This window comes from Carassius auratus, chromosome 43 (genome assembly GCF_003368295.1).
Source record: "Carassius auratus strain Wakin chromosome 43, ASM336829v1, whole genome shotgun sequence".
NCBI classification, from domain to species: Eukaryota; Metazoa; Chordata; class Actinopteri; order Cypriniformes; family Cyprinidae; genus Carassius; species Carassius auratus.
Window position 1 is genome coordinate 2318695 of NC_039285.1, and position 12851 is coordinate 2331545.

The following is a 12851-nucleotide window of genomic DNA, read 5'->3' on the forward strand; positions in this document are numbered from 1 at the left end:
TAATGTTATAATAATAATAATAATAATAATAATAATAATAATAATAATAATAATAATAATAATAATAATAATAATAATTCTTGTTATTATTATTATTATTATTATTATTATTATTAATTGCATAATAAAAAAATAAAATAATCAGGCAGAATAAAAAAAATCTTTAATAGTAGCTTTTTTACTTCCACACTATTTCGCTATATCTTTTCTTTTTCTCTCGTTTTTGCTGAATAATTCCTCTGAAAACTTCTTTCAAACTCCAAGATAAGAGGTGAATGAACAATATTACAGACAAACAGCGCATGATTCATGAATGAATCCTCATATGGCCATCTGTAATTCATCTACAGTGGACGCTGAAGAGCTCTGAAGGATCTTGTGTCCTGCGCTTCATCGTTTCAGTTCAGCGGCTCATAAAGACGAAGCTGCAGTTTTGAGACTTTCTCTGGGAGGAATGTATTGATTACTGAGGAGACGTGCTGATATTAAACAGCAAATGCAATCTCTGCTTGTATTCCACACTTCCATTCCAGTCTTAATGCAATTATCTCATAGGTGGATTCATGTCATGTGATTCATTTCTACCTATTGAAGATTTGGATTCAATTTCAGACTGGATGTATAGCGTGCTAAACTGCTGTCTTTATATTAGAGTTTATTTGCAAATCATTAGTAAGCACCAGAGACTCAATCCCAACACTGTTCATGCTTCTCTTTTCCATGCACTGACAATAAAGCGAGCTCAAAAGAAATAAATAAACAAAAACTTTTTTTGGGTTGGCTATCAATTTCATTTCACTCTGGAGTGTTTGTGAATCTGAGAATCCTGGCTGTTCTGAGTAACTGAGTTGTGCAACCCGAGAGGTTTGCTAGATCAAGAAAATCAACCATCAACCAAAGAAATCATCCCGTCTCTGCTACCCTCTTCTGAAGAGTAAAAGCTACTTTTCTGCTGCTGGAGGAACATTAATCCCTGAGGAACTGCAAACAAGTAGAAACCAAATACATTTTCCTTAACAGACTCTTTTAGGGACTCTACTGTCTCCTCAACTTACCCTCAAACCTATAAACTCACGCATATAGAGATCTAGTGCACTACATATAAGTAAATATAAATATAAATTATGAATATATATATATATATATATATATAGAGAGAGAGAGAGAGAGAGAGATGATCCATGCTGCACAAAAAAATTCTAATAAAAATAAAAACACATTGATAGTGATATTTGATACAAAAAGCAAAATAAAATAACATGAAAATAATAATAAAAAACACTAAAGAATTGCAAAATAGCTAAATAAAAATAATTAATAAGTGTTATGTGCTAAATGTGATAATAAATATAAATAAAACACATTGAGAGTGATATGTGCTCAGTATGACCTTTACAAAAAGCAAAATAAAATAAAACAAAACAAATAAAAACACAGAAGACCTTTACAAAAAAGCAAAATAAAATACAATAAAACAAATAAAGACACAGAATAACTTTTCAAAAAAAGCAAAAATAAATAAATAAATAAAATAAAATAAAATAACATAGAACAAAATAAAATAAAATAAAATAAACATAGGGCTTGAACATAACATTTGAAAAATAAAATAAAATAAAGATAATAAAATAATGAAGAACGTGACAAAAAAGCAAAATAAAATAAGATAAACACTGTGACAACAATTTGCTGCACAATAACATGAAAAACTATACCGAAACTAGGAGGACTCATTCCTGTTTTCTTCACTTAGTAACTACCCATAACACCCTAGCAACCAAATATCAATCTGTTAAACAAGCAAAGCACCACATAGCAAGCCTTTGCAGTAAGGTTGTGCGATTAATCGAAATCGTAGTAAAATCACGATTTTCCGCGGCCCTCCTGCAGTATGCTATCCGAACCAATCAGAATGCAGCGCTCCTAAATTGATCATGTGAACAGAACAGACTGGGCTTACAGCACGTCTGGTTTTGTGACAGAGCAAAGGAAATCTGCGTGCGAGCTGAGAGATTTGAGCTCGCGCATTATTTTAATGTGCTTTCGCGTTACAATAACATGCTCTCGCTATTTTTTATTTATTTATGTCTAGACATTTTGTTCGACATCTTCACTTTTACATCTGTTCTAGACGTTACAACTTTTTGATAAAGCTCTAATTTGTTTTGTTTTTTTGGAAATGTGTTTCAAATTTATACTGAATGCATTTATGACTGTAAAGCTTGTATGTGTGTGTCAAAATCGTGATTAAAATCGAAATCGCAAAATTTATCTAAAAATCGTGATAGTTTTTTTTTGTCAATATCGCACAGCAATACTTTGCAGCACTAAGCATCACAGTGGTGCAAACACCACAAAAAACAGACAGAAAGTCAAGTCAATCTTCATATTTTCCAGAGGACTCATAAATGTTTTCTTATTTTCAAAAGCCACAGGAGAAAATGTGGTCATGAACTGTTCCTGTACAAAAACACAAACACCCACACAAAGAGCCCGGACAGATACAGGGTCTCTGTGGAGAACCACAGCCTCGTTCTCAGAGGAAAGAGTCACGGCTCCATTGAGATTTCATTGAGATTAACAGTCAATCGATACAAGCAAACACCGGAAAAGATTAATGCGTGTTCGCCAGGTCCGGCTCGATTGAAAGAAAGTCTTACAGAGTGTAAAGGTTGCTAAAAATTAAGATTTACACCGGGCTGATATGAGCCACCTGCCAAACACTGACTGAGCTCTTCATTAATAGATTTGAACATTTTAATGTTGATGCATCCAAATATCAAAGCATTTTTGCCGTGTAACGTCCCACCTGTTCACACTCAGGCCGAGCTGACAGACTGCCGCTCCGTTGGCAGATTTTATGGGGACGGGAGATCATGGAACGAAAATAGAGAAAGTGCAGAATAAAACTGAGACACAAGCTGTCATGGCCACAGCCATCCTCTCCCAAACCTGACACAAAACCTCAAGTTCAGTGGCGACAAAAACTATGGAGTAGTGCATCTGAAAATTCAAGTTTACTGAAAATGTCCACACCCTAAAGCCATCCAAGATTAGGATGAGTTTGTTTCTTCATCAGATTTGGAGAAACGTAACATTGCATCAGTGGATGCTCTCCAGTGAATGGGTGCCGTCAGAATGAGAGTCCAAACAGCTGATTAAAACATCACAATAATCCACAAGTTATCCACACCACTCCAGATTAAATCACTCAATTAAAATCTGGTGAGATGAAAAGCTCTCATTCTGACGGCACCCATTCACTGCAGAGGATCCATCGGTGAGCAAGTAATGCAATGTTACATTTCTTCAAGTCTGTTACCAAGAAGCAATTTATATACATCACGTGTGTGGAATAAATCTTCAGCAAATTTTAATTCTCATTTTCATTTTACTATTCCTTTTCCTTCTATTACACAAAAAGCATTTGAATGTCCCTGCATTAGGTAATAAAGCATCATTTACTGTAAATAAAAGTTACATAAACACACACAAAAATAAGTAGGCACACTGTAAAAAAAAAAAAAAAAAAAAATATATATATATATATATATATATATATATATATATATATATATATATATATTTATAATTTCCATGTTTCTATTTAAAATTTTCTGGTTTAATTCAGTGTGTTTCTTGCCATTTATTTATTTATTTTTAATTAATGGTGAAATTTAACAGAAATTTATGAGCAAAATAATTTCTACACCAAATGTTTTAAGTATGGTTGATTTTAGCCAACGAGCAAAAAAATGAGGACAAGATACCGAAGCTAATTCAATAACACAGAGCTGCTTTATAGTTAAAACTGATGATCTTTGCAACATTAATATTGTTAATACATCTGAATTGAGCTGAATAATGACACTCTTGTTTTCTGCTTTACAGATGAAACTAAAGTCTGAACGAACAGCGTTATAGTCCTGTGTAGCTGCTTTGAAACAATCTGTATTGTATAAAGTGCTATATAAATCAGCATGATTCGACATCCAGAGTGTTCAAACACTTTCTTGGACCCGCTGTGTGTTTCTATCACTCTCCATAGTTCACTGATCTCAGTTTCTGTCCATACCTGCTCACTGACCTTGTACATGGGTCTGCGGCTGCTGTTTTGGATTATTCTCTCTTTCAGTGGTCCTGAACTTCTGGCTCAGACAACACACACACAAACTAGACCACCTCAGAGGACTTTAAGCTCTCAACTGTGAACAATTTCACAGCTCAATGAACAATTTTCACAACAATGGTGTCCCTCATGCCACAGAAAATAAAATTCTTCCTGGATATCACTCCCACATCGACTCGTGAAACAAGCCCACTGAGGAGGCACACGACACTTCAGATCAACGCTGTCCTGCTTCACCAAATAAAATAAATGTTTAATTAAAGGAACAGCTGACAGAAATAAAAATTATGCCATGATTTATTAATCCTGATGTCGTTTCAGAGCAGTATGATTTTTCTTTCTTCTAACACAAAAGTCAGCCAGTACCTTTACATTGCTGTTTCCCATATAACAGATTTTTGTACATAATGACCAAAATTTTGTCTTTTTCTTATGCAAATCTATTGTATGACTTCATAAGAATTGGAATATAAAATATATATCACATATATTACTTTTATGATACTTTAATTGTGTGTTTTTTTCCGCATTCAAACTATTTTTTATTGTATGGATAAGAGCAGCATTAACAATTTGCTAAACATCTCATTTTGTGGTCCACAGAATAAAAACAAAATTGTCATCATTGGTAGAAAACACCCTTGTGAAAAAGAAGCGTGCTTAATAGTATTGAATATCCACTTAAAGTGTGCTTCAAATCTGTACTTGCAGATAATATACAGTAATATTTACGGATATACACTATTAATTGAAAGATTTGGGTTAGTAAGATTTTTTAAAAAGAAAATAATACTTTTATTAAAAGTATTCATTTAATAAATATTAATTACTTTAATACATTTTTATTACTAATTTATTATTACGGCAAGGATACATTAAACTGATCAAAAGGGAAAGCAAAGACATTTATAATGCTATTGATTATTTTAAAGCTGTACTTGCAAATATTAATGAAAATATACACTTTTATTAACGTTTTCTAACACACTTAAGTAGACTTTTTGAAAAGTGCACTTTGTAATGATGTCAAATTAAAAATTTTACTTTAAAGTCTTGTTGTCGTTTAAACTTAACTATCACTCACATTTTTGAAGATAGACTTGAATGTGCATGATACAAACTTACATTTTTATAATTCGTGACTGAAAACATTTTGTAACATGATTTTGATGTGCCATTTACATGGTAATGCAATTTCTGATTTTAAAATGGGTTTTAAAGGATGAATTTTGAGGTTTTATGTTTTCAAGTGATCTATAACTTCTGATGATTTCTAAAATGTGATAGAGAAAAAGGCAACGAGGAAGTCTTTTTTTAAACAAAGGTCAAAACTCCTTTTGTAATGTAGATTTCTGAGGGTGCACTCTTGTCATAAATTAATCTATTACTTTTCCTACATAATTTGTAACAAAAAATATTGTTAAAATATATATTTGGGAGTCTTAGACCTTTCCAACGATATATAGTTTGTCAAGATTAGATTAGATTTGATTGTAATATAGTATAGTCAACGTAGGCGTCCCGTATTTGGGATGGGGTGACAGTTAAGGGTTAAAGAATTTATTATTTTGATGTGTTAAGTAACATAATGAAACACACGTACTTGATTATAAATGCAATGCAATTTTATCATTATAGACGTGATTATAAGTATATTTAAACATATCATACACATTTCAATAGAAATGACATTAGAGTGTATTTCAGTACATCAAAGACAGTAGAAGCAATATTAAAATCATATATAAAGATTAACTTAGTGGGGCGAAAAAGCTCTCTAAAGTTCAACTAACCACAATTAATATGCATTCAAACTATAATACATTTTCAGTTTTTGTAAGTTGTAAATAAAACAAAAATCATTACATTTTACAATAAAGTGCTATTTCATAATGACAACATTTCACATTTATTTCAATATGTAGCTTGATGTTTCTTTGTAAATAATAGTGAAATTCACTTAGAAGTTCTGTGTGAAAACCGTTTCTATACCAATTTTTTCTCAGTGTATATACTGTAATTTGCATAAAGGACTCTTTTAAAAGAATGCTAAAGTACACGTCTTTTCCACAAGTGTATAAGAAAAGTAAACCGTTGTTGAATAAACATAGATCATGCACACACAAATGTCCCTGCACATGCATATACCGTGAAGTCTTTCAGTCTGCAATTAGCAATGCATTAGCTTGTCCAGCCCTGCATTTAACAAATCTCTCGTCCAATAACATTGACCACCTTCTTCTTCCAGCCGACTGGCCTCAGGGCACCAAATAGACAGTACATCAAAGTCTCTATTAGGCGAGAAACACACACACACACACACACACACACACACACACACACACACAAACATATCTGGTGACAAACAACTTTTACGCTCCTAAGTGCTTCTGGGTTGGAGTGTCTAGATGAACTGGGTGCCCTGAGCCACCATGAATAAACAGGTCAGAGAGAGTTAGTTTTTTCCATTTGGAGGAAGTGACCCCTGGAGGATGATGGGCCAGCTTTTCAACTCTACTCGACTTCATTATGTCCTTTTAGCATCCGGAGAGACACACACACGACTCTAAATGTTAGCTAAGGACACGGCTGATACTGTAGGGAAGGGAGGTTTTACACAAGTAAATGATTTGGATGCCAAGAGGGGTTTGACAAAATACAACCGTAATGAGAGTAAATGCAAACTTGATTGCTTTTATTTTGTTTACTGAAAGACATTTTAAAATTTCTAAATTAAATTTACGGGACTTGGGAAAACAGTTTGCATAACTGTAAACTGTAACGCAGCTTTTAATTGGCCAATTAGGCTTCCACTCAAGTTTGAGTCAAGACATTGTTACAAATATTTAAACTCAGCAGGAGTTTTCAGATATTAAAACTGACAAATCGTTTGGGTTCTGTAAGATTTTTTCAAATGAAATTAATATTTAATTTTATTATTTAGAATTGTTATTGCTAATGCTAAAACAGATTTATATTGCACGTAAATGGTGTATTTTTTTACTTGTATTTTATATTTATTAAAGAATCCCGAAATAATTTGTCATTAATTCCACTAAAATATGAACTATTTTCAACATCGCTAATAATCAGCATATATAAGAATGATTTCTGAAGGATCATGTGGCACTGAAGACTGGAGTTAAAAAATTGAAATCATATTAATGTTTCACAATATTACTGTATTTTTCAGCAAATAAATGGAGCCTTACTGAGCATAAAAGTCTTCTTTCAAAAACATAAAAAACTTACCAACTCCATTTTTTTTCCTCAAAAATTACTAGTACATTTCACAAAGAATTATAAATAAACAGCGAGTAACATTAAATTGCATGTGACATTTTGAAGCAGAAAGAATGAAACTGTATTTTCTTGTAAAATATAAAATATTTGAGTGTAGTGTAAACCCAAACCATCCCAGTTTAATGTCCAGTGTTAATTATAAATATAAAACTTCAGTATATTGAAGAGTGCAAACACTGCTGGGTGGAGTGGTGAAAATAAGGTAATAATGACACGAGCGTGCCCATAGAATCTGTGCTGAAATTAATTTGCATTAATTGCACACGTTTGTCTTTCATTTGATCATATTTTGCTGAATTACTGTTCCACTGATCAATAAAATATACACAATCATCTTTTTTAATAGATATTTGTGCATACTAATATTGTAATCTATCATAAGCCTTATTTACATTCAAAAGAAAGATGAATGACAATGACTTAACATGCATATTCATTGCATACTGCTTTTTTCTTGCAGGATTTAGCACCTGGTTGAAGCAGATTGCAGGTACACGGTTCTTACAAAGCAGCCATGTGTCAGATCAACCTAACACTCTGAACCGACCCGCAAGATGGGGAATTTCACCGCGCTAATTGCGTTGAGCGCACATTTTGTGCCGTTGCCTGATTTGCATAATTCCTTTAGTGAATCAGGTGTTAAAAACAAAGCAGAAAGCACATGCAAAAAATAAACTGTGAGTGAATTCCCTCCTCATTATTTCTGTTTGGTGCAGATAACTGTGCAGAAATTACACACTACACCTTTAAGGGAATAGCGCGACAAAAAATGACATTGTGCTAAAAATTTACTCACTCTCAGGGCATCCCAGATTTAGATGAGTTTGTTTCTTCATCGACATTCTGACGGCACCCATTCACTGTGGTGTATCCATTGGTGAGCAAGTGATGCAATGCTACATTTCTCCAAATCTGACGAAGAAACTAACTCAACTACATCTTGGATGGCCTGAGGGTGAGAACATTTTCATGTTTGTGTGTACTATTCCTTACTATTCCTATTCCAGACTATCGGATGAGTCTGATGCCTTATGTAAATGGTACTGGGATAAGTCGATTGGTGCTCTCAGAGGTTTTCTCTTAAGCGTTTTTTTTCCTGGCCAGGGAACTGACTGAGTAAATGAGTCTGGGTGAGAGATAGTTCGATGCAACCCTCTGTCGGAGATGATCAAACATCTCAGTTTAAAAAGAAAGCCTATTGCTCCTTGTGTTTTGTTTGCACAGTTTTCTTTGCACGGATCTTATTTATAATGCAGATGAAAAACATTACAACTGAAAGCTAAACTGAAACCACTCAGGGGTTTTATCTAAGAGAAGACAGTGCTTGCTTTAAACAACTTGTCAATTTTCTTTTGAATTATTCTTCTGCTTCAGGGGTAAATTCATCTGTATATACACACACACACACACACACACTCCTGCTGTGTTGCTGGTGTATTTCCAATAGGTTTTTTGTGTACAGCGGGTCTATAAAGGCTCCAGACATCATATGTCCAGCTTATCGTCCAGCTGTGTGGATCAGTGTCTCATTAACATCAGCAACACTACAAAACACACAATCTGAGCTGTTTACAAAGTAAAGCATCACTATCACTAATGCTTTTATTTAGAATCTTATTAAACCCACAACGATTAATCATGAACAACTCTCACAGACCTACATTTACGCAGAAACCCCAGCCATTTCTAGACACCTGTTCTAGTCAGCAACCACACAGAGCAATCTACTGGAGCTTCTAATCTGAGCCGTACAGCTGTGCGCCTGATGTCTCTCACATTTATGAACAATATGTCACACTCTGTGAGAGAGCGAAATAGTGGGAGATATATAACGAGTGAGACAGAGAGAGAGAGATTGCTGGTATGCAATTGCTTCATGTGCTTATATACTAGTTATGAATAAATCATCATGCTAATATATGTAAAACACCTGCCTTAGATATTCAAGAAATGCCATTGTGTGAAATTATTTTACTCTAAATGTGCTGGGGTAAATATATGCGTTCAAGCTGTATATCATGCATGTATGCAGTACAATGCAGACAGACGTTCATGTCGGATTGTATGCATGAGATCCTGTTCTCCAATCTCAGAGCGTCAGGGCTCGTTCGTTTGTGCAGGTGGAGTCACAAGTCAGTTTTTTCCTCAATAGAAAAACTTTTCCACAATAGAAAGACAGCCAAACATGCTGACTACGGACACCTCGATCCGATACTCGGGATCGGTATCGGCCCGATCCTGGCATTTTCTCTTTAGACTCTTTAAACTAATGCACAGATTTAATAGACTACGTATATCTATGGAATTATATTTGATTAAAAAAAATTAACGTAACAATAAAACTGAACGTAACTTTTTCAGAAACTATCAAAAATATGCCATTACAAAAGAAGAAAAAAAACAACAACTTGGTTGCACAAATTTAACAGGCTCTTCAAATATGCTTCATTCTTTGTTAATGTTTTTCAAAGATTAGTTTTCACTAATCGTAGATTCTGAATGCATTGTTTTCGCTTACGCTTCGTAGTTTTTCGGTTGGTGTTTTGACACAAACCTCTCGTGGGGGCGGGGTTAACAGTGATCTGCTCTGATTGGATAGTGAGCTTTTGATGCTTTTAGCATGGATCTTTATTGAAACCATATTTTATTGAAAGCTATTGTCTATTCATAACACAGAAGAGCATACTTCTATCCAAGCGCGATCTAAAAGTCTGATTGTGAGTGCAAGGTTTATGTCAAGCTTCATTTCTGTAATATTTCTTTATTATATCAGCACACAGAAAGAAATGCATGCTGGAATTTCAAAGTAGAACTGATAATATTATTCCTTTGAGCAGAAAATGTCAGTATTTACCACTCAATGCAGAATGAGCTCAATAAAATATAATTATTTATATCATATACAGTGCGGCTACAGAACAAATGGGATTAGTCTTTTTTCAGACTACTCTGAATTGAGATTCTAATGAGAAAATCTGAACAAAAGCACAGGTTTGTTTGTGTACTACATTTATGCTTTTATCAAAAGCGGCTAACAAAAGAAGAACAACAGCAATTTGTGAAAGAGCCAACATTATTTGTACATCTCCGCATCTGGCATTTCCTCTGTTTCTGATCATGTCACGTCTTGTGTTAAATTCAGAGTCAATATGACTATCCCAAATCCTGAACACAGACAATGTAAAAGTAAAAACAAACATACCCTCTCAAAACACAAATGCTAAAAAACATTTCTCCCAAGCTGGTTTCTAAACGCTGTTATGTGTGTGGGTTTGTTTTAATGTGCCTTAAAGCGAATGCATTCTGCCTCACATCAATGTCAACGTGTCAACACAAACTAATCTGGATTATATTCAAAAGAAAGAAAGATTTCTGAATGTGCCCTCAAGAAAAATACGATTGAAAGGAAAGTGAAACTGCAAAAAAGGTTTGAGCTTTTCTTTTCTGTGACATGTCATGGCAACATGTCAATCCATATTAAATAGAAATGACAGCAAAGGCTGAGAGGTGTGTGTGTGTGTGTGTGTGTGTGTGTGTGTGTGTGTGTGTGTGTGTGAAATCTATAGATTACCATTATCTTGACACCAGGTTCCTATGGCAAGCTAAAGATGGTTCGATAACCTGTGAAACAAAGAGGCTGTATATTTATGTGTGCGTGCGTGTGTGTGTGTGTGTGTGTGTGTGTCTGCACATAATCTTCAGTCTGTGAGATCTGAACTTATATTGCACAGTGTTGACATTTTTTCAATATCGGTGTTCATTTCATCTTTCCTAAAGGGATAGAAAAGAAAGAAAAGAAAATTCTGTAATTTACTCATCCTCCACATGTTCCAAACCTGTATGAGTTTCTTTCTTTTGTGAACACAAAAGAAGATATTTTGAATAATGTTGGTAACCAAACTGTTGAAGTTAGCCATTGACTTCCATTTTTTTATTTTATTTTTATTCTATGGAACTCAATGGTTACCGTCAACCACAAGGGTGGGTAAACGATGGTTTTGAATGTTTCCCTCTCTGCGCGTATTTATATAAATATTCAGTACACTGTATACAGTCACGATACTAAGGTTGTGTCAGTTAATATATTATACAGTATATATAAATATTTAAGACTCAACTATTCATGCTCACACTTTCAAAAATTACAATGCAATACAAGATCAAAGCCAAATTCCATGCGATATACTGTTTTATAATGTATTACAGTCTCTAAAGTGTGCTCAAATGAATGGTTATGAAAGATACAGAAGATTACAGGGTGCATAAAAAATGCATTTCGTACTGTATAAAGTTTTTGTGAAAAGAAGTTTAAAAATGAAAAAAACATTATCTTTCGGGTTTTGTGTTAGCTTTATTTAAAAATAACAGAAGTCTATGGGATGTCCTCACTGAGATCAGTGAATGTGTGAGTTTGAATCAGAGGGAACTGCCCTTTTAATTGCTCTACTGTCAGGTGTGTGTGTGTGTGTGTGTGTGTGTGTGTGTGTTTGTGTGTGTGTGTGTGTGTGTGTGGAGGAGAGAATAACCTTGCAATTCATTCACCCTTTACTTTCAAGAACAGTTTGTGTGTGTGTGTGTGTGTGTGTGTGTGTGTGGCCTTTCATTCTCTCAGCTTTCCAAGCAGACAATCTGTGGCACAATCAGAGGCACAGCAGTGTGTGTGTGTGTGTGTGTGTGTGTGTGTGTGTCAGCCTTTTGACAGCAGACCATCTGTGTTTGAATCAGATCTCACAGGTGACTCTGAATATCCATGAATCACTGATGCACACTGTCCTGATGCCATCAACGTCAAACAACACTCTCTGAAGAGTTTGTATCACATTTGTGTTTACATTTATGATTTTTGTCAAAGCAACTCACAATATAAATATTGTAGTTTAATTTCAATGCAGTTTGCAGGCACACTCTACACAAAGCTTCCACTTAAGTCCAGCCAGATAATTTATAGAAACTCAATTTCAAAGCACGATGATGACATCACAGCTCATTAGCATTTGAATGCCCTCATTTGCATATCATTACACTAACTGTTTTTGGTTCAAATAAATGCTATTCGTGCTGTAGGGAGACTTCAGAGCAACTAAACTGCTACCAAACCAAAAAATACTTCTGCTTGTAGAACATGAAAGATGCTTCAGAAAGAACTGAACATAAACATGAATCACGTGACTTTCTCAAACACTCAGTCCAACAGTGATGTAAAACCAGCTTGAGTTCTGCTCAGAAACAATCGATCTGTGACATGTGTTGGTCTACGATCTGAACAGAAACCATGTCAGAAGAAAAACCACGCCAGTAACCCCACAGAGATGGTAATAAACAGAGCAGGAGAAACTCACCCTCCATTGCGTACTTCATATCCAGAGCGAAGAGGTTCCACATGATTTCGGCACTAATTCTACCCATATTCAACTCTTGA

At 34.5% G+C, this 12851-nt stretch overlaps 1 protein-coding gene across 1 annotated transcript in view; it reads right to left on the bottom strand.

Annotated features, from left to right (window-relative positions):
- The window catches only part of LOC113061424 (protein unc-13 homolog C-like), a 60225-nt gene extending 47374 nt beyond the window's left edge, over positions 1–12851 (bottom strand). The window contains exon 1 of the mRNA XM_026230520.1: positions 12772–12851. Within this exon, the coding sequence (XP_026086305.1) occupies positions 12772–12838 (67 nt within the window). The 5' untranslated portion in view covers positions 12839–12851. The remainder of the gene's footprint in view (positions 1–12771) is intronic.